The sequence below is a fragment of the Nothoprocta perdicaria genome, unplaced genomic scaffold, assembly GCF_003342845.1.
Source record: "Nothoprocta perdicaria isolate Ctin4 unplaced genomic scaffold, notPer1 scaffold_355, whole genome shotgun sequence".
NCBI classification, from domain to species: Eukaryota; Metazoa; Chordata; class Aves; order Tinamiformes; family Tinamidae; genus Nothoprocta; species Nothoprocta perdicaria.
The window spans coordinates 381,685-403,733 of record NW_020455594.1 but is presented as its reverse complement, the minus strand read 5'-3'; the positions used below and the strand labels follow the sequence as shown (position 1 = coordinate 403,733).

The 22,049-nt window shown below is 39.3% G+C and overlaps 1 protein-coding gene across 1 annotated transcript in view; it reads left to right on the top strand.

Annotated features, from left to right (window-relative positions):
- Positions 1-21,688, top strand: part of DHX9 (DExH-box helicase 9) — a 23,809-nt gene extending 2,121 nt beyond the window's left edge. The window contains exons 4-28 of the mRNA XM_026044252.1: positions 257-360; positions 752-900; positions 4,106-4,152; positions 4,829-4,965; positions 5,569-5,658; positions 5,759-5,920; positions 7,135-7,212; positions 7,550-7,741; positions 8,004-8,145; positions 8,618-8,700; positions 9,711-9,867; positions 10,448-10,548; positions 11,020-11,233; positions 11,464-11,558; positions 11,748-11,821; positions 12,446-12,598; positions 14,138-14,298; positions 15,136-15,247; positions 15,951-16,112; positions 16,272-16,399; positions 17,355-17,584; positions 19,289-19,404; positions 20,156-20,356; positions 21,138-21,256; positions 21,636-21,688. Coding sequence (XP_025900037.1) covers positions 257-360; positions 752-900; positions 4,106-4,152; positions 4,829-4,965; positions 5,569-5,658; positions 5,759-5,920; positions 7,135-7,212; positions 7,550-7,741; positions 8,004-8,145; positions 8,618-8,700; positions 9,711-9,867; positions 10,448-10,548; positions 11,020-11,233; positions 11,464-11,558; positions 11,748-11,821; positions 12,446-12,598; positions 14,138-14,298; positions 15,136-15,247; positions 15,951-16,112; positions 16,272-16,399; positions 17,355-17,584; positions 19,289-19,404; positions 20,156-20,356; positions 21,138-21,256; positions 21,636-21,688 — 3,260 coding nt within the window. The remainder of the gene's footprint in view (positions 1-256; positions 361-751; positions 901-4,105; positions 4,153-4,828; positions 4,966-5,568; positions 5,659-5,758; positions 5,921-7,134; positions 7,213-7,549; positions 7,742-8,003; positions 8,146-8,617; positions 8,701-9,710; positions 9,868-10,447; positions 10,549-11,019; positions 11,234-11,463; positions 11,559-11,747; positions 11,822-12,445; positions 12,599-14,137; positions 14,299-15,135; positions 15,248-15,950; positions 16,113-16,271; positions 16,400-17,354; positions 17,585-19,288; positions 19,405-20,155; positions 20,357-21,137; positions 21,257-21,635) is intronic.
- Positions 21,689-22,049: the final 361 nt, after the last annotated feature.

The window sequence follows — 22,049 nt, the reverse complement described above, 5'->3', positions numbered from 1 at the left end:
TTTTTTTTTTTTTTTTTTTTTTTTTTTTTTTTTTTTCACATAGTTCAGCCTACAGAAGACAGTTACAAGTGGGAAGTTGTAGTTTTGAGGCAGAGGTGTGAATGATGGCATGAGCTCAGAGGGAGCATTCATGTCCTGTTGAGGCTGCCAGGCAGTATGTCTCCATACATCTCCATAGGTCTCTATTCTTCTGTTTGATTTGAGGGAGCAACATTTTTTTTTGTTGTTATTGTCTTTTTTTCTTTCCCTTTGGTAGATAATGGTCTTGGTGCAGCACCTGGTAGCAGCGGATCTCAGTGGGATCGAGGAGCAAATTTGAAAGATTATTATTCAAAGAAAGAAGAACAAGAAGTGCAAGCAGTAAGCCATCTGATTTTATTTTATTCTATTCTTTAGTTCTTAGATGTCTTTCACTCCCTCTAACTTGTTATTAGAGTTTATAATCAGGCTTGCAATTTTCATGAGATATTTTGCTCCTGGTTTTAACTTTAGTTTAATACATACCTACTGATTTTTAACAAAGCTAATTTAATTAAGATGAAAGGAAAAGAAATAATTCTGGATACTGTGAATATCAGATTATTTGAATAGAGATTTTATGGTGAAAACTGGAAAGTACCGAATACAGCATTTTCTGTAAAGAAATCTTAACCATTTTACAATATCTAGACAAGTTACTTCAAAAACTTGATTTAAGAATGTTTAAAATTGAAATCTAATAGAAACCAATATATGTTTCTTTTAATATTAGACTTTGGAGTCAGAAGAAGTGGACTTAAATGCTGGTCTTCATGGGAATTGGACCTTGGAAAATGCCAAGGCACGTCTGAACCAGTTTTTCCAAAAGGAGAAGATTCAGGGAGACTATAAATACACTCAAGTGGGGCCTGATCACAACAGGTCTGGGAGTTTCAGTGACCTTCTGTATATTAAGGGTTAGAGATATTTTTGGTAATAATGTCCAATCGCACTTATTTGTAGTGCTCTGGAAATCTGTGTGAAAAAGTGATATTCTTTACTAGGACCAACAACATTTGAAAAATGGTAATTGAAACTCTTGATTAGAGAAGGTGAAAACACATTCATTTCTGTCTTCATTTCAATGCCTCTTATGTGTTTTCTGTACTGTTTAATTCAGTTTCAGAGTTGTAACATCCCTAAATCTTGAAATGGGAGCAATGAGCATTGGTGCTGAGATTTGAATAATTCTGAACATTTTTTTMTCTAAAGTTTTCATGGATGTGTGGCTTTTATGACAATTGCTGTGACCTAGCTAACAACCRACACATGAATTTGAGTGGAGGGAGTGCTGAACTGCTTGCAGTGATTGTTTGTATAACTGCAATTTCCTCTGTACTATTTGAGTAAATCTTAAGTATGTTTACATTTGCTTAGCTGGGATTGTGCTTCAGGGACAGTTTATTTCTATTACAGTTAATGTTTTTCAGCAGAATCTTCTACTGGAGAACCTGAATTTGACAGAATCCAGGTGATCTTCCTGCAGGAGTTTTGAGGGTGTTAAATTTCACTTGAAACCAGCTGACTCCTTTTTGACTTGCTGCTTACACCCTGCTGATGGAGCAACAGAACTGAAAGTTTGCTTGTGCTTCTCCCAAATGAAAATAATCTGTAACAGATTGTGCATAAAGAACTGATGTTTTGCATATTTTACTCATATTTAGTCTTTAAAAATCAAAACTTAGAGACACTGTGTTTATTCTTGAATGCTTGTGAAATAATTATGGGCTGTGGTCAGAAATAATGGTATACTGCTGATGGACTTTTTTTAATACAAATTTTCTAAGTATTCTTTTCTAAGAAGGCAAGCGAATTTTCTTATTAGTCTTCTATGGGACACTTGCATTTTTGTGTCTGGGTCTTATAAATATTTAAAGCATTTAAAATGTATAGGTTGGTGTAAAATTTATGAATTCTTGTTTAATACATATCTTCTAGTCACTTCATCTCCATTTATATTTTCAAGCAAGGACATTTCTCTCCCTTCAAAGAACAATACAAAAATAGTTGATACAGTACTAGGAACTTAATACATGTTTGTTCCAGGTGTTATACTTGAGCACTACCTTTATTCTATAGTTTGCAGATTGTAGTTCTCTTTGATAGGTTTTCTGCAAGTAAGAGCGTTAAAATCCATATATTTGCTATGCGTTTTCTTAAGTAGAATGAGGTAACCATTGGTGACAGTATGTTTCTCAGCCCACTTACTGTTTTCTGAAGAGCTTTTCAGGATGTAGTATCTATTACACCCAGGAAAGCTCATTTGAATTATTCTTGAAGGAATGACAGAAGGGGGGACTGTAGAACTTTTGCAGCTTATCCWTTAGGTAGAAAACCACCTTAGTGTGCCCTAACATTCTGTGACAGAGGGCAAAAGGTGATAACGTTTCTACCACTCTTCATCCTTTTAGTACTGGTAATGAGAGGAGTCATTTCAGATGTTTTTGGAGTTTTGAGGAGAGTAATGTATATATTTTGAGATAGCAATTCTCGTGTATATTGCCAGTATGTTTTTTTTTCTTTAGTAGTAATCAATAATCTATATAAGAAAAGTCTCAGTCTTGATCTCAGCTTTTTAAAGGGAAACATATTTTCTTTTCAGTGGAGAGTACTCAGCAGGTATAAAAACTTGGCAATAGCACTAAAATTTGGAAAAAGAAAAATGGTAAGTTTGTTTCAATTTTGAAAGGAGGATATAATTGCATATGTAAATGTTAAGGGATGGAATGTGACTCTTCTGCTTTGGGATTCCTAATAGTGCAGGATGCTTTTCCTTCCTTCTGTTCATGCTGAAGACGGTAGCAGGGAGCGACACCAGAAATCTGTACTTCTTCATACATGGGCTGCTTAGGCTGTACTAAGCATTCTCATGGGAGTCTCTTGTAAACTGATTTTGGTGTCGCTCTTCTCCCCTTAGGTGGAGGAGAATGAGATTGAATGCTGACTGTAAGCCTGGCTGAGAAACATACTGGCATCGGGGCCTTAGCTGACTGTTGTGTCCCTCAAAGCCAGTGGCCTTTGACATGTGAAGCCGCTGTGCATGAAGGTCAGTTTGCGGTAGTACAGGAAGGAGTTCTAAAACGTAACCTTTTTGTCTATTTACAGCAAGAAATCAAGGACACAGCTGCAAGGTTCTKCCTGTAGCTGTGGAATGCCAGAAGCATAGTTTTCAGAGGAGCTATGTCTGATAAAGTCCAGTCATAAACCTTGAATTGTATTTGCAAGTTTAAATCCAGTCTTACAAGAACTTGKCTTTAATCTTTAATTTGTATAAATAATGCACTTAGGTTTGTGGCTTTAAAAACATGGCTTTATTTTTGCATCATCCACTGTTGACATGACTTTCTAACCTTTTTTTAAGCCTAATTAGTATATCAATAGACCATTAAATGAACTTGCCACAGAGCTACTAGGCACACTRTTGCTTCTAGGAGTTTGCAACTATGGGTTTCGTAAAAAATCAAGTATGCAAATTGTCGCATTTCATTTTATGCAGACACYTCCAACGTAGTCTTTGACAAAATGATCTAATTTAGTTTACACCTATTCCTTTTCGACATTGACATTGTCACGTAAGTGTTGCATCCAAGTTAATAAACCCAGATTCCCAGTGGGATTCATCAGTTTTTGCCCATGTTACATTAACTTGTTATGTGCTTTGTAACTATTGTTTCAGACGATTTGGAGAATATTGCATAATATATGACTTTAAATTTCAATACTAAACAGTAGTATTTGCAGGATTCTTAGTAGATGTAATTGTCATATTGATAGAAAATTTGTTACTCTTGAACTTGAGGTTAAAGACACTAAAAGCACTAATATCTTACCCTGGTTATCAATGAATTGAGCCTCTGACTTGAGTGCACAAGATCCAGGCTTTTGATCGAGTTTTCATTTCTTAAATGCTATTCGCAGAAAAACAAAACACACTTAAAATGATAAAAACCATTACTTTTAAARGATTAAATATTATTACTGAGTTTTGATGGTTAGCCTAAAATAAAAGGAAACAGTGGCTATTTTGACAGGGTTGATTTCAACAATTCTTGGTAATTGTAGCCCTCGTCCTTTCRTTTTTTTTCAGGAGTTTTTTTGCAGAAATGAACATTTATGTGAAGCAGCTGGGCAGAAGTAAGTGTTCTCTATGTTTTTTTGTATTGTTTTGGTTTTTGTACTAYGAAATGTTTGGAGTAGGGGTTTCTGTACTTTCATGTTGGTGCCACTTCCAAAGGGGAAGTTTCACGTTTGTTTCCTGATATGAAATCCTTCTTTCTTTGTGCCGCCCTTCGTCTGTTACATGCTTCCACTAGTCTTCCTTCTAAGCACAGAGAAATGCCTAACAATTATGATAAATTTTGTTTGTCTTGGTAACTAGTCCTTTACATATACTGTTCTACTGAAACGCAGGTGTTGTGTTCCCAGAAGGTAGTTGTGCTTTCTTAACAACTGTTTATATAGAGATTATGTAAAGCTTATATGATGTTACTGATTGGTAAATGATAATCATGCTTCTGTAGGTACTGAAAGTAGAAAAGACCTCAAAGTGTTGTTTAGTAACTGTGGGAGTTCCTTAGAAAGGAAATATCAATTATTCACCTTCTGTAAAAAAACATGATGTAGCTAACGCAAGTCAGCTGATAAATGGACCTCATTGAGTTTTGTGTTGGAACTCTGGATTTATCAAGAGTTGAGACTCTTTCCATGAAACCTGGCTCATGTGAACAGTTGTAAACCCCATCTCGGTAGTATCTTTGCGGAAGCTGTTTGCATCATCATCAGCTGCCACTCTGGGCTTTGTATTCTGCAGGGATCTTCGGCCGTGAGCATGGATCAAACAAGAAGCTGGCAGCACAGTCCTGTGCCCTTTCTTTAGTTAGACAGCTCTACCATCTCGGGGTCATAGAACCCTATTCGGGACAGACAAAGAAGAAGGAAGGAGAATCGGTGAGTCATGTAGAAGACTAGAAATTGTTTTTTGGTTGTAGTGCCACACAAGACCCTCTTAGAAAGACAAGGCATTGAGTAATGTTTGCACTTGATATTTAAGAGATTAGAAGTTAGTAAGTAATTTTGATTGTTTTGACAAGTGATTAAGACTAATCTGCCAGCAATTTGTATCAAAAATACAATGTAGAGTGTATCTGAATGGATCAGGAAAAGGATTTGATAACATGTTAAATGAAATAGGTCTTGGAATAAATGCTTTTATCAGCATAAATTTTCTAGAAGCTTAAAGAAAAGGGAGTTCTGTTCATGTTGCATATAATTCTTTTGATACATTTAGCATTTTCGGGCGTTGGACTACAAATATGGCAGTATCTAACTGTTGAATTAAATTCAGACATGTACAAGTATTCTACAGGTTCTTGTTGGACAAAAAGCTGTTGAAAGGTTTCAAGAATGTGAGTTTTGAACTGATGTTCTTTTACCTTGTTGTGGTAAAGACTCTTTGCTGGATCAGCATAATACCTAGTAGTCTGCAGTTCTTATTTCTGTTGTCCTGTATTTTTGTAACTTTAAAATATTTACTAATATTCCACTTAATAGATGGAACCCTATGAAGTGTTGGTCTCTTCTGAATTAGAAAATCAGCTGCAAAACATTGTACGGGAGCTGTCTCTGGAGATTGTGCCACTGGTGAGTGAGTGGTTGAGCTGTTTCACTCGGGTATGTAGCGTCAGTTCTACTTGTTTAGTACATTGATCTTTCTCTGCCCACCTTTGTTTTGGGTATATAGCCTGAAGATTCCAGGAATCCAGTTCTGATTAACATTGGAAAGCTGGCACATTTTGAACCATCCCAGAAACAAAGTCAGATGGGAGTTGTTCCGTGGTCACCGCCTCAGTCCAACTGGAACCCTTGGACCAGCTGCAATATTGATGAAGGTCCTCTAGCTAATGTAAGAACTCAAAAACCTGCCTTGTTTTGGGGTTTTTGTTTCTGGAACTTTGGAATGCTTTTTTCCTCATACTTTTTCCTGACATATTTTAAAAGAGAAAACAAAACTTCTTCCTTCCTTGAACTGGAAGAAAGGAGTTCTTTCACTGGTAGGATTTCTTTATACCAAATTCATGTTTTGTTAGGCTTCTAAGTAGCAATGCCTTGGATGTCCCAATTTTTTTTTTTTTTTTTTTCTCCTCTCTCTGCTATTGTGCAGCTATTAAAAGTTCAAACTGAGATCACAAGGTAAGCATGTGGGCACTGCATTTATAATTCACTAGGTGCTCTCTCCCAGCTTTCCATGCTATCAATCTCTCTTGAAATGGGAAAGAATTCTGTGTGTTGTCACTGCATAACATGACTGCTTGTTTTTCCATTGTTTCTAATCCCATTCACCACAGGATGATAAAAAAAGAGCAATGTAGTATCATAAAGTGAGGAAGAAGAWGAGAAATAATATGATGCCAAGTACAACAGATTGAATTTGACCACCAGCATAATCCAGTCATCAAAGATTCTCTGAACAGGAACTTCAGTATCCTGCTACAGGGGATCAGAGTGCCTTTGACCAAAACAGCAATTTTTTTTTTTCTGTGCAGTTTTTCTATAAATAACTTTTGCTTAACAGTGTTCATATACTTTTTTTTAAGAGCTTACTAAAACTGTTGGTTGCTATTTAAATTACATAGAAAATATATTTACTCACAGTGAGCTGGCTTCATGTCTCATTTCTATTCCCTAGCTAAAGTGCAACTTACTTCCTTTTAGTAAAACAAGTTAGCCCTTCAGTAGCAATAGAATCTTAAAGAAATTTTCTCAGTTAAATTATAAGATTTATCTGATAAATTTCTCTCTGATTAGTTTTCCTTTTTCAGCTACTGTTTTGTGAGTAGTGATGTACTTGCATTATCTTATTCCTTAGAGAAAAAATTTGTGGTCACAGTGGTCATCTGAGTGTCCCATTGGATTTTTCAGTTTGTAGAGGTCTGTCTGAAAAACTTCCGGGGCTGGCTGTTTAATTTCAGCACTAATTAATGGAATAAGATATCTGTTTTGCGCTTTCAAGWAGTTATACAGGATGTGATCCTTTATTAATATTTAGAATTGTTACATTGGTGTGACTCATCATAAAATAGAACATCGACAAATCTCCAAACTGTGTTTACTTTGCAGCTTACTCCAGAGCAAATAAGCATGGATTTGAAAAGTGATTATTTATATCGTTTGGAGCAAGATCAAGAATTACAAAGGGTAAGTGCTCTTCCTGTGATTTGGCATGCTTGTGCTCATCTTATCCTTTTCCAAAAGAAGGTGAGTGTATCCTACAGTGCAGAATATTACGGAAAGCGGTGGTAATATATGCCACGTTTTCAGAAACACCAGATKCTACTGTGGATTAAGCAAAAGCTGAGATGAGTGCGTGAAATTTGTTGCAGCTGTTTTAGGAGTCTAAACAGAGTAATTTAGAGTTTTAAGTTAGTGAAATCTTCATAGGGGAGTGAAAGGAAGTAAGAATGTGGACCAGAAAAGGTTAATGTTTGGACATAAATGAAAATGTGATTTTTCCTTCCCACACTGTCTTCCACAGATACTACAAGAGAGGGAGGATCTACCTGTGAAGAATTTTGAAAATGAAATTCTGGATGCAATCCATCACAATTCAGTGGTTGTGATTCGTGGTGCCACTGGTTGTGGCAAAACCACACAAGTTCCACAATACATACTGGACGAATATATCAAAAACAACAGAGCTGCAGAATGCAATATCATAGTTACCCAGGTAAGGAGTATCTGACAATTGAAACTGCTTCACTTTCATGACTGTATGCTAGAAATGATCTATTAGGATGTGCTGAGAAATCTAATCTTCATTTCCAGAACAAAAAAGCTTAAGGCTACAGATAGCACAATTGTAATGTCTGTTGTGTAAATAAATCTTAGCAAAGGACACACGTAACTATTGTAACTTGTGTTTGTGGTGGTGTTGTGATAAGCTAATAAAACTTGGTAGTTAAGTGTGGCCAACCTGTTTTGTTCCACAGCCTCGAAGAATTAGTGCAGTTTCTGTAGCTGAACGTGTGTCGTATGAGCGAGGAGAACAACCTGGGCAAAGCTGTGGCTACAGYGTACGATTTGAATCTGTGCTCCCTCGACCACATGCCAGCATGATGTTCTGCACTGTAGGTTTGTATTCCCTTGTTTAGGTATGGAGCTTATTATTTATGAGTCCTAGAGTTAGCAGCAAAAGCTAACACATCCTGTCCGGGCAGGGAAGGATGAAGATAGTTCAGTTTGGTTTTCAGCTGAAAGTTTGATAAATTGATCTAATGTGATTTAATATAACTTCGCATAACTAATATGGCTAATAATAATATGGCTAATAAGATGAAATTGCTATGTATTATTTTTTCTTAGAAGACAGAAAGGGAAGTGGTAACAGGTGAGAAGAAAGAATGAATCTCTCTAGTAGTAACATCTCATGCCCTCCTGCTGCATGTATAGATGAAAACATTAGGCACAGAGCGGGAGTAGTGGTTGGTAATGTTGGACTGTTGGCATAGTTATCTTTTTAAACRCTGCGACGCTTTTGGACAATATTTTATCTGAAATTATGAGCTCTTATCTACATTAATATCTAATTATTATACTGCTTAAGGTGTTCTTCTGAGAAAGCTGGAGGCTGGAATCCGTGGCATCAGTCATGTTATTGTAGATGAGATCCATGAGAGAGATATTAATGTGAGTTACCTKGTGATTTGGATCATAACTGTTGTCTGTGCTTCTGTGCTATTTATCTTTTGTGTGTATTCCTGGATTCTACGTATGTATGAGGAAATTCCTACTGAATTTAATGAATGCCATATATGCAAGTCTTCCATCTGCAATGAGATTTTAAAAATTCTTCTCTTAATTATTTCTTGCTTGATTTAGAAGTTCAAGAACGTAGGCTTTCTTGCTGTCTTACTCTTTTGCTTCTTAGGATCTCCTGGGTGGTACAGCAGTAGTATTTACAGAAGGTGGTGTGTTTACAAAAGGGACATCCTTAAATTCAGTTTTGACATAAAAATGCAACAAGTTGAAGACRGTTGTAGTCCCCTTGATTTTTTGCATGTAACTTTGAGTTTTGGCATGCCAAAAGTGAAAGAAACCACTAAATCCTGCCATGAAGCTTAGGCTTGTTTTGACAGACTTTGGGGACTCATTCAAATGAAATTGCAGTTCAAATTTCTCTGACCTTTCTCTTCATCTATTAAGATTATATTAATGGTATATTATGTAAATTTGGAAATTCATATGTGAGAGTGGAATTTTATCTCTTGAAATAAGAGCCCGCCTAACAGGAGGACAAAATGAAATAAATGTAAGGTATAAACAGAACTGCAAAGCTTTGCATGCAATTGCAGTGTTATATATAAAACTACTGTCTATTAAAGAAAATTTTAAAAGAGCTCAGATTGTAGTGTTAGGAACAAAGATAGCTATTTTGAAGATTTTTCTTGAGTTACTTCAATTCTGATAAAAGAATCAGCTCCTCTTTGTGCTGAAAACGTGGCAGTTCTTGGGACAAGAGAACTTTAATGTTGGAAGACATTTTTTACTTTTTCTCATCCAGCAAAGCTGTTGCTTTAGAAGTTTGTGTACTCAATAAATATAAATGTACAATACAAAGGTAGCTGCTTCTAATCTTATTGGAAGCTTTCTCTTTGTGGGTAGGAAATTAATGATACTCTTACTCTGTTCTTATACAGACTGACTTTCTTTTGGTGGTGCTGCGAGATGTAGTTCAGACGTATCCTGAAATCAGGGTTATCCTCATGTCTGCTACCATTGATACTACCATGTTCTGTGAATACTTCTTCAACTGTCCTATCATTGAGGTGTTCGGTAGAACCTTCCCTGTTCAAGGTAAATCACTTGTTGAGATTTTTTAAGTTTTTATAAATGTTTATATTTTTATTAAGTGAAGGCATTTTACTTTATTAAGTGCAGGCATATGGTGACAGCAAAATAYACATTTTGATTAAATTGCTTTGTGTCTTACAGATATAGTTTATACTAGGCTGGCAACGTAGACAATTACAGTTACCAGTTTCGCATGACCATTTAATTTAAAACAAACCCCACCACCACTTGGGGTGATGGGTTTTCCCTTGGAGGGTGAGAGTTGTTCTAGCCAGGTAGTGATATTTTTGGGTTGGTTGTCTGTGTTACTACGAACTAGGCAAGTAGTTTTAAACAAGCCAGTACTTCTTTAGTAGTAAAAGTTGCATGGAAGCGTATGGAACAGAGGAGAAGGATATTCTCATATGCAAGCTGAAAAAGAGTTTTCTCCAGTCTTGACTTCATGCTCTAGCACTAGGATTCTGAAATATTGTGGTCATACCCGGGAGGGATCTGAAGGGATGGTGAAAAGCATTGTCTGTGTTGCTTTATTCAACCCTAGAGTGGTCACTCTCAGCAACCCATAACTTGTGTGTTTTTGCAGAATATTTTTTGGAGGATTGCATTCAAATGACTCAGTTCATTCCTCCATCAAAGGATAAGAAGAAGAAAGAGAAAGATGAAGAAGGTGGTGAAGATGATGATGTATGTTTGACTTTTCAATATTAAAAGTTAAACATGTGCTTGTTAGGCCTGTAGCTCTAGTGTATGACGCATTTGTCTTTCAAATAAGACAATAAAATTGTCTTACGAGTAAGTGTTGGTTTATTTTGAATTCTTATGTTTTGTTTCAYTTTTATTTTAAAAATAGAACCAAAATGCTTCTAGAGGTTAAAATATGGAAGTTAAATTAGTTCARTAGTTCCTTGATGCTAAATTGTTTTAAGTTATAGTTACTTTACTGTTTTGGAAATCTGGGAAGTAGGACCATCAGCTTTTTGTGGGCCATTCTGGGAAGAGTAGATCTTCCCCATCCACCCATACCCCCTTTTTTTTGTGTGTGTGTGTGTGTGTGTGTTTTGCCAAGATGTAGAGGTGGAATAAATTAAATTAATAATTTAATCTGTCTTTTTCTTCTCTCCTCCTGCCCCCCTGACCCCCGGCCCGCCTTTGTAGACCAATTGCAACCTCATCTGTAGTGATGAATATGGCCCAGAAACAAAACACTCCATGGCTCAGCTGAACGAGAAGGAAATTTCTTTTGAACTCATTGAAACCCTGCTGCTGTATATTGAGACTCTGAATGTCCCAGGAGCTGTACTTGTATTTTTGCCTGGCTGGAACTTGATACATGCAATGCAGAAGCATCTAGAAATGAGTCCACACTTTGGTATTAGCAACTGTTTTCTATTAGTGACTGTTTTCTATTGTAGCTTGTTTATTTTTTCAAAAGAARTACTGACTTGTGTGTAAAAGTGCAAGTTGGACAAGTGATTCAGAGAGCTGTGATTGATTTGTATAAATATATGACAATGAATAGGTAGACATGGTCGTATTGTGCAAAGTAAAAGAGAGAATTACACACTAACAGTTACCAGCCTTCTTGTATTTGTGTTGTAGGAGGCCAGCAGTATAGAATTTTACCTCTTCATTCACAAATTCCTCGTGAAGAACAGCGTCGAGTGTTTGATCCTGTGCTTCCTGGAGTAACCAAAGTATGAGAATCGTTTCCTTGTGGAGTGTAACATGCTCTGCTCTGTTGTCCTTTATGAAGTGCATTGCTGGCTTTTTTTTTGTAGAGGTTTTGCACTTTATTCTGCAGAGAAYAGTGTATTTTCTCCTGCAATATAATGTCAATGTACTCAGAACAAATATATTTAAATATGCATTTCCTGTTTTCATAGGTTATCTTATCTACCAACATTGCTGAGACTAGCATTACCATCAATGATGTGGTCTATGTTATAGACTCGTGCAAGTGAGTTTATGAAGTAACTTTCTGATTTGTAAATCCTATTCTTTGGAATGCCAAAAATGTGTTTCTGAGCAGGCAGCCTCGTGTTCCCGTAGTCACAGAAGTGAATTTGAGTACTGTAGCTCACTCCACACAARCTTGCATTGTCTTGAGCTGTTTAACACAGTTACAAAGCATGCTGGCATTTCAGTAGGTTGCTTTTGGTCAACTCCATTCTCACTGCTGCTATTCATGTTGAGGTGTCATGGGATCTCGGCGTATTTGAAATACGCCTGCCCAGTRAATATTACAAGTGGTATATATCTGGAAGGAAAATATAAAAATTCTTGGCATCTGTTATAGATCCTGTCTTGCTGTGTGTGTTTTATAACCAAAGTGCACATAGGCATCTCACTAATTGCATGAATATGTTAAGCTTTTGAGATGTTTGTGAAAACTTAATTTGGTATATAGCTAGGGAGATTGTTTACTAAAGAAGAATACGCTGATTTAGCTTCAGATAGGTGGCTACCTAGCCAAAGGCTAGATGGTTTGTTCTGAATAGCAGTGTGGCTGCAAGGAATAAAGCAAGAGAAATGATTTGGCAGGACTGCAGATGAAAATATCTATTTTTTTTCCCTTTAACAGACAAAAAGTGAAGCTGTTCACTGCTCACAATAACATGACAAACTATGCCACAGTCTGGGCATCAAAAACTAATTTGGAGCAACGGAAGGGAAGAGCTGGCCGTGTGCGTGCTGGATTTTGCTTCCATTTGTGCAGCAGAGCTCGATTTGAAAGGTGAGACTGTGCCCTTCCTGGAAGAAAACAGCCATTAAGAATCCTCCCAGACCAATGTCTGCCACTTCTGAGGAACCGGGGGAAAAAACTGGGGAAGCCAAGAGAGGAGGTGAATGAAGGCAGTTCACACTGCTATTCTTGGGTATCTTTTTCAGAAAAGGGCATTGGAATGAGGCTAGGGCTCTAGTATGCCTTGGAAAATTGCAGGTGCCTTGTGTCTTCTTGTACAGACAATTATGTCACCTATCTTAAGCAGGGAAAATGGTAAAAAGCAGGAAGGACAGATGTTACTTTTTCTCCCCCATCACTTCTTTGGCCAAGCAGCCAATTCTTGCTTCCCACCTACTGCTCTAGCAGCTTGCCTGCTGCTGCAAGTGTGACATCTTCTGTCTATCAAACTGTTTCTTAGTAGGTAGAGCCATGGGAAACCTGCTGTCAGTTGTAGGAGCCTCTTGGGTGTTATGTTCAGGCTCTCCTCTCTCCTATGAAACATTAAGTTTACCTTTTTAGATAGCAACCAACCACAGCATAACTATGTGTTCAACCTTTTGTTACTTTTGGAAGCATCAATTGATCAAAAACTTGCCTTAAATTTGTTAACACTTGTTACTTAGATTAGCAGGATAGTATGATGTAGTGATTTTAATTATGAACTATTGACAAGGAACTGAGTTTTAGGCGCTGAAGTAGTTGTGGAATCTAATGATCTTATGTTCAGCTTCTTACAAAGAACATAGAAACAAAATGTCTTAGATCCATAGTGCTTAGAAGGGAAAGAGGATTTATGTTGTGGAATTGTGCAGGAGAAACACGAACTAAATGCAAATCTGATTAAGGTGTTTTGAAACTTTCTAGTTGTTACTTAACATTGGAGGCATTCCTAGGAATTCATGTTTCTGCCAGTGAGTTGAATGATCACTGAAAATACTTCCCCAGAGAGGGATGAAAGTGTTCTATCTCATTCCATCAGGTTTTCTTGCTACTAGAAAAACACTTCTGGAAAATATGTCAAAATTAATTATTTTTGTAAGAGATCCAAGTGGCGCCCATAGGTGGAGTTGGGTGGTATAGAGGTGATGGAATAACAAGTAAGGAATGAATAATGTGAGGCAGGATGAGAGCAACTTGTCTATCTTATGAATAGGAGACTTAGACTTGTCTTAGCAATGTGGAAGATGATTGTAAAGGGGCAAGAACTGGGTTGGACACAGCCACATTGCAAATTTAGGGACTGACTGCAACCATGTCGATTGTTCAGGCGCTGCTGCAAACCACACTAGGTAGTGGTCGTGTGAGGGCTGTACCAGCCATGTGTTTCTGTTGTACATTTACCCCAGGAAAAGAATTTAGAAGAATGGAAGATAAATGCTGTTAGATTTGCCCGTTTTACAGAAGCAGAGCGAGGGCAGGTTGGTGGATTGGCAGGGAGACAGTATTTACTTTGGAAACTGATCGTTTACACTGATGGGATGATCTTCAATGTTGATCAAAGCTTATGTTCGGAAAAACATGGACTCTGTTGTTTTCTTCTCATTCCAGACTTGAAGCTCATATGACACCTGAAATGTTTCGAACACCCCTTCATGAAATTGCTTTGAGCATCAAATTGCTGCGGTTGGGGGGGATCGGTCAATTTTTGGCCAAAGCGATAGAGCCGCCACCTTTGGATGCAGTGATTGAAGCAGAACACACGCTAAGAGGTACTGCTGTGTTGTCCACAAGATTGTGTCTTAGTGAAGCAGACTCCAGGGAACTCTGAAGTATCCTAATATGCAACCATCAATATCCTCATAATACAGGAGAAACTGAGATGGAGTTTCTTCAGCTTCTTCAAGCAACTAGCTGCAATGTAAATAGAATAAAACAAGGAGGAAACCTAAGCTTATATTTCCTGGCAGTTAAATTCTAGTTACCAGATTAAGTCTGGTATTAAAATTACCAGACTAAGTGATACCAAAGTCTGTAAATGGAGTATACAAAGTAGGGATTTCCATTTTTCATTTATATCTTAGAAGGATATTTCTAAATATATACATATATATACATTTGTATCATATTTTGCTTGCTATACAAACTAAGAAAAACCCCAAAACTACTGAATTCTGTGAAATGAAATTTAATGGTTATGGCCAAATGGCTGGGAAGTTGACTCATGAGACTCTTCTGTCTTATTATAAAGCAAATAGCAGCAGACACTTTGCTTGACTTCATTATTGGCAATAGTTTAACAGTGTGGAGGATGAACTCAGGTAGTGATGTTTGTTCAGGGGAAGGAGAGTAAATCAAACATGTAAGAAAAAATATTTTTAAATTAAAAAAAAAAAAAAAAGTAAGATAACATATGTTTAACCCTCGACAGATATTGAAAATCAGGATGGCATTAATGTAAACAAGATTGAACTTAAATATAAGTGGTATTCTATGTAAATACAACTATTAAGATTTGAATTTCTTGTCTAAGAAAGATAAGAAATTGTTGGATTGAATTGTTGTTTGTATTAGCCAGTCATCTTTGACAATATGAGATCTTGTTTCAGAGCTTGATGCCCTGGATTCCAATGATGAATTGACACCTCTTGGAAGAATCCTAGCCAAACTTCCCATTGAACCTCGTCTTGGCAAGATGATGATAATGGGCTGTATTTTTCAGTAAGTATAGAAATCTCAGTGCCCTTTTTACTATTTCTCTGAATTCCTGAGCCACTAGGCATTCATCCTACAAGGGAAAAAACAGTGCATCCAGATGAGCAATGAGTGCCGCTGCTGGGGTCAGGAGACTGAATATTCATGAAAGTAGATGATAAATAACTTTTCTTTTAGAGAGTAAAATATTCATGAAATGAAGAGGAACTGAAAGGGAATAGTAGAGACAGAATATTTATGAAGTAAGAGTGAGACTCTAAATTCTTCAGCGTAGCAGAAATGTAGTATTTGAATATTATATTAAAAAATGAATGCAAAGATTCTGCTTTGATAGAAGTAGAGGATTGTTTGCAGTTGTGATGACTGTAGGCCTGTGGGGGTTTTGTTTGTTTGTTTTTTACCCAGGAAGGTGAAAAGATGGTGAAAACAACTGTGGTGGGAAGCAGGGRGTAAGGGAGGGAAAGGAGGAGGATAAAGGACTTAAAATCATGTGCTAGAAGGTTAGCTAGTGGAATTTGAACTAATTTAACATCCGCTTTCCGAGAAATGCTTCTACAAAAAAGTCCAGTTGACAAGAGSCAAATTACTAAGGTCTCTAATCTCAAGCTTTTGTCTCAAGTTTTTACTCAGAGCAACAGGCAGTAGCAGCTGCTGGTAACAATGCTGTGTCCAAACCCCATCCTGATTCCTTATGTGGTTTCTGTTTCAGTGTGGGAGATGCTGTTTGTACCATCTCTGCAGCCACCTGCTTCCCTGAGCCTTTCATCAGTGAGGGCAAACGGCTGGGTTATGTTCATAGGAATTTTGCTGGGAGCAGGTTTTCAGATCATGTTGCTCTGCTCTCAGTCTTCCAAGCCTGGGATGATGTAAGGTATGTTGTCTTGCCACAGAATTTGATGAGAAGCTATGCGTAACACTGGGTATGCAATTTTGTGACCTGAATAGAGAGCAATGGTTGCTTGGAATGGCTGGACTGTCCTCTCCTTCTTTTTCTTGATCCGACATCTAATTTAATTTATTTCTGTTTCAGAATGGGTGGTGAAGAAGCAGAAATGAGATTTTGTGAACACAAAAGACTGAGCATGTCTGCTCTGAGAATGACTTGGGAAGCAAAAGTTCAGCTGAAAGAGATACTCATTAATTGTGGCTTTCCAGAAGGTGATTCTATTTAGACATAGTAATTTAACTGCATTTTTCATTCTGAGATGAGGCCTATAAGTGCATTTCCCTTAATGCTGTTCTTCTAGAGTTACTTTCCAGATTTTCTTTATTTACTTGTTGCATCCCCTAAATGTGCTTTAAGGGGCTGTGTTTCCCCCTCCTTTCTTGCTGGCACAGTGTTTGCACACCAGTTCTGTCCTCATCCTAAGGGAGTTGTCACTTTGTGCTGCCTCTATGTGAGCTAAACCACGTGCTGTTGAAGCCCCGCACTGTTCTGGCAGCAGGAGGGATCTGCAGGAGTGTAACAACTGTTCAGTGTTCTGAAAAGGCCTTTTTAAAGGGTTTCTTCAAGGTGGTCAGGTTCTGAATTTGCCTGACATCCCTCAGAGGTTTGTTCTGTTAAATAGCTGGTCAGATTCAGCACATGTTCATCTCCCTTTTCTGTTTTGATACTCCTTTATTTCCCCTTCCTCCCCTTCCCCCCCAATGCTTTTAGGATCATTGCTGCGTTCATCCTCTATTTTCTGGACAAGATGACCTGAAAACAAGCCACCAGAAACCCTGGGGAGGTTTGTAACAAACAACACGAATAAAAACATCCATTCTGACCTCCCCAAAAGACCTCTCCAAAACAGATGACAGGAAACGCACTGTGGTACAGCAAATTCTGGCCAAGCCGCTCTCCCCTTGTTGAAGAGCTGCTTGTGTAGGGGGAAGGAGGGTTGAAACATCTCTTTCTAGTTTTATCTTTGAGCTTTTTGATCTCCGCAATTGAAAATCAAATATAATATTGAAAGACTTTGAGTGCAGAAGGGTCTTCTGAGAAGAGATGCCCAGCCAGCAGTTTGACTGAACCAGCACATTATTGGGTCCAGGATGCTAACGAGCTGTGTGTGCTGCGTGCCCTGCATGACCCGTGGATATGAGCCAGTCTTCTGCTCTCTTTCAACAGAATGTTTGGTGACTCATGCATTTAACAACACTGGACCAGATAATAATTTGGATGTTGTAATCTCCCTGCTCGCTTTTGGGGTCTACCCCAATGTCTGCTACCACAAGGAGAAGAGGAAGATTCTCACCACTGAGGGGCGCAACGCGCTTATCCACAAGTCATCTGTCAACTGCCCTTTCAGCAGCCAGGATGTGAAGTATCCATCACCCTTTTTTGTTTTTGGAGAAAAGGTAAAGTACTTGAATATTTTTCTTGCTCATGTGCTGCTAAGTTGTAGCTTGTTTCTTATGGTCTCTTTACTAAAAAGACTTACGGCCTCCTTACTAAAAAGAACCTCTTAAAGACTGGGGGATATTTAGCTTGTGTTCTTCAGAAAGTGCACCTTATGCCATTTGGGCCTTACAATAACTTTCAGCTGTGTAAATCTAACAGAAGTGAAAATCTTGGATGCAAAGAAAGTTCTTCTGAGTTTTGTCAAAATAGGCAGCTCAAAGAGAAAAGCATCTTACCAGCATCTTCCTTAAGCAACTGCTGTGGGAGTTCTACTGGATTACTAGGTGCTAGAGAGTTTGTCCTTACCGTTTTGCTATGTAAGAATCCATAGGAAAAGTGGGAAAATGTGCTGTGGTTGAGGGTGTTGGTTTTCTGGCATCTAAGTAGTCTATCATCCCACCAGAGAAATTCCTGTTTGTCTTTTTCAAGCCTCTCAGGAAAGAGTTCTGGGGATATTTTGGAGCAACCACCTATTACTTTTCCCAGGGTCCCTATGACCTTTTCTTCCCTGCCATTGGTTTTGCACACACAGCACATATTGTACATGTACAATTAAGCCCCTGTTTGCTCTTTGGTTGCCATCCCCGGAGCATGTGAATGTGACTGCTCCTGCTCCCCTTCTCAAGGAGTAAACGGAGGCYGTGCTGCTGTGTGGGACGTTGCTGGGGAGCAGCCTGCAGGTTGTGAGCAGACTGGTTATGCAGTCTGTGTGCAGTGCGCCCGGCAGAGCGATGCCAGAGGCCCTCACGTGCCCTTTGTGACTGTTGGAGCTGGCTGTGTATAGGAGCTACCGATGGGTCTCTGTCAAAAAAGGGCTGTTAAGGTTTCAAAATAGGCATCAAGTTAATGAGGTATCTTGCTGTGAAGACACTGTCCAAAGGTCTTGTAACAGAAGTGCCACTGTAGATATGTTTCTTGTGGTCACACTCCCTACACAGATTAGTTCAGAATTCCCTTTATATGCTGTATTTTGTATCTTTTTTGCTGACATATGAGATCATCCAAACTTCCATTTAGGAAACGTCTGCTTTGAATGTATCTTGTGGCTCCCAGGGTGGGAGTAACTGTTCTCCCAAGAACAAGCAAGTAAAACAGATTCTGCCCATTGTGCTAATGTCTGAAAGGAGGAGAGATGCAGTGTTTGATGTGGGAGGCTGAAATCCCAAGTAGTGCTCTTCTTTTAAATGAATGACAGTTGCCTGTGTAGTCAGGCTGTTATCTCTGGTTCATGTCAGATGCCTTGTTGTTTGCAAAGCGCTCACTTCAAGTACAAGCTTGTAGTCTTGTTTCTATGAAACGACAGCGTAGGTGTGAGCAGAGCTGCGCAGCCACTCAGACATTTTGCATGTGTAGGACCCTGCTGAAGAAAAGCAGCCCGAGCTTTCATCACGGCCTCAGCAGTGCAGAAACTGGGGAGATAGTTCAGCTATGTGTTGGTCTTTTTTATATTATCATAGCTTGAGATGGCTCTTGCAAAATAAAATTGCACAAGTGCAGTCATGTAGTCATGGAAAAATGTGGTGTCTGCATTTTTATTTTTTATTTGTATTTTTATTTTCTATTTATTTGTTTATTTTTACCAACCAGTGCTGAACCAGCACTGGCTGTGGTTTGCACGTGTGCTCTTAGGATTTCCTAACCTGTTTCTCTTCCATGTGCAGATCCGAACTCGAGCCATTTCTGCCAAGGCCATGACGCTGGTGAGCCCGTTGCAGCTGCTCCTGTTCGCCTCCAAGAAAGCTCTGTCTGACGGGGAGCTCGTTCTGGTGGATGACTGGTAGGGCCTTCCGTGGTGCTAGTGGACATTCAGATGAGTATCTCTAGAACACGGTTCCTAGAGCAAGCTGGGCAGGCAGGACAGATACTTTCCTTTGTATGAGGAAGGAGGGGTTATTTTGTCAGTACTGTTTTGTATAAGTCATCTACTTAAATTAAAAACATGACACTGGGCAATTTCTGTGAAAGCTATTAATTTTTTCTCTTTTACTGCAACCTGAATAAGATTTTGGATGTTCCTTTCAGAGGGGAGGCTAAGAGAGGCAAGTTTTTAAGTCTTAGAAACATGACTTGAGTAGAGAAATGACCTTGACAAAATATCTTGGGGATTATACTTTTTCCAGTCAGTAATGCACTTTTCAGTAAGTGGTATTTGTGAGACTGCCCTATAGCCTTCAAAATCTTGAAGCTTTTTGGTCTCCTTTATGTTTTTGTACAAATGCTCCAAAAATAGCCTGCATTTTCAAGCCAGGGGTTATGTCTTGGTACTACTTGAATGTTCCACATCTAAAGAGCAAAGTTAAACAGAAGGATAGTAGATGTTTTAAAAATGTCAAATTTTAGAAATGTGGCCAACTCCCTCCTGAAATTTACTTTTCCTCACAGCAGATGTGAGTTTCAAAGACGAGAATATAGATTTCTGGCTCAGTGCATGCAGTGCTCAATGAAAGACTAATTGATAGAAACTATTTCTAAACAATTTCTCTTCTGACAGCAGCAATACATCTAATGAAACTGTGTTTCTGCTCTAGGATCAAGCTGAAGATGCCCCATACCCCAGCAGCCTGCATCACTGCTCTGCGCGCTGCAATGGAAGCCCTTGTGGTGGAAGTAACTAAAGATCCCGAGATCATTCGGCAGCTGGACCCAGGAAAYGAGCGCATGTTGAACATGATCCGCCAGATCTCCAGGCCCTCAGCCSCGGGCATCCACCTCATGGCTGCCAGCACCAGGTTAGCTCAGCCCCGCTTGCTTGTGTGGCTGGGGCCTAGGGAAGGGCACGTGCTGTGGCTCTGGGGAGCACTCGGAGCCAGAGCAGTTGTGAGTCTGCAGCCCCTGCCCACGCTGTGTGGGGCCAAGACAGCCTGAGCTCAGGGTGCAGGAGAACTGTCTGCAGCGGATGGGACCTGTAGCCTTTTGCTCCGGCTGTCTATGGTCTGAGCGTACRTAAAACTGTCCTGCGTGGAGTCTGGTACAGACAAATCACTGGCTGTTTCTGTGGGAAAGACAAAGGCRCTCCATGGTGACAGCGCCGCTTCCTGACACATTTCATCACTTGTTCCAAAACACAGTGATTTTCAAAGAAAAGATGATCCAAATTTATTCTGGGTAAGCCTAGTCATCCCTGTCCCTGGGAATGAAAGTAAACATTTGGCTGCTTTGTTTTCCCCTTGCACTTAACTAAGCTTTACTTAGTGTTTTAACTAAGCTTTAAGGCTTAATTTGGCGTATTATTTCTGAGACAAAGAAAAATGAAYATGTGTAAGCTGTTAGCAAAAGGATTCCAGTAGTGTAGCTTAGGTATGTACCTCACTGATGGCACTTGAGGCTGCTCCAGGCTTTTCCTTACTCACGTGGATGGACACCCTTCAAGTKTAATTGAATAAGCAGAAAACGGACCTGTTAACACAACTTTGGGAAATTCCATATTGCTGRACTTGTAAAGAATGTTTAAACTGTTTAAATGTTTCAACAGTTGAATTGTGTCAGACGTGTGCTACTCCTCTTTGCCAGGTTTGGAGATGGTCCTCGTCCCCCCAAAATGGCCCGCTACAATGGTGGCTGGGGAGGTTACCCGCGCGGAGCCGGCTTCAGAGGTGGGGGCTACGGGGGCTGCAGCCCCTCCCGAGGGGGTGCCGGCGGGAGAGGATTCCAAGGGAGCCCGGTGGGATGGGGGTATCGAGGCGGAGGTTATTGGGGAGGGGGCAGCGGGTACAGAAGGGGCTATGGGGAAAGGGGGAGAGGTGGGTGGTAGTAGGGGGAAGTTGAGTCAGGTCCTCCTTGCCCTTGTGTCTCATGTCCTTTCCTGCTGTTAGCAGTGTTTGCTGTTTCAGTTGTCTAGAACTAGCACAGCTTTGTAAGATACTGTCCCCTTGTTAGARAATTTACCGCAAGTTGTGTTATTTTGTTCTTAATAAAGTGTTTGCTTTTTGAGACTCTCATGCTGTAGTTGTGTTTGGGTTATAATATGTACTTGGGTTTAGATTTTAAACACACCTGTTGTACGATTAGGTTTGGTGGTGGGCAGGAGGCAGCCTTCTGATGAAAACCTCTTCATCATCTAAAGCCATTCTCTGCCAAACAGATTTCAAATTACAGAATGTGAAGCGGAGGGGACTGGTGGTATTGTTCACTACTACACTAGAAGCTGGGCCTTGCAGCATCTGGTTTCTGCTTGTAGCAGGCAACATGTGGTTCCTTCCCAGCCAGCCCCAGCCTCACACTTGCGGTGCAGCGCTTGGCAGTACATGGGCTGAAGAGGTAGCTCTTTCTGATGTGAGTTAACACAGGAACCTGGATATTTCATTCTTCCTAATATATGTGAAATATATGGAAAAACCATCAAACTGGCCTGGCTGCCTCCTGTCTGCACATGCRCCTGGTGTTCAAGGCCTGGTGTCCCAAGGAGAACACAGCAAGGTGGTT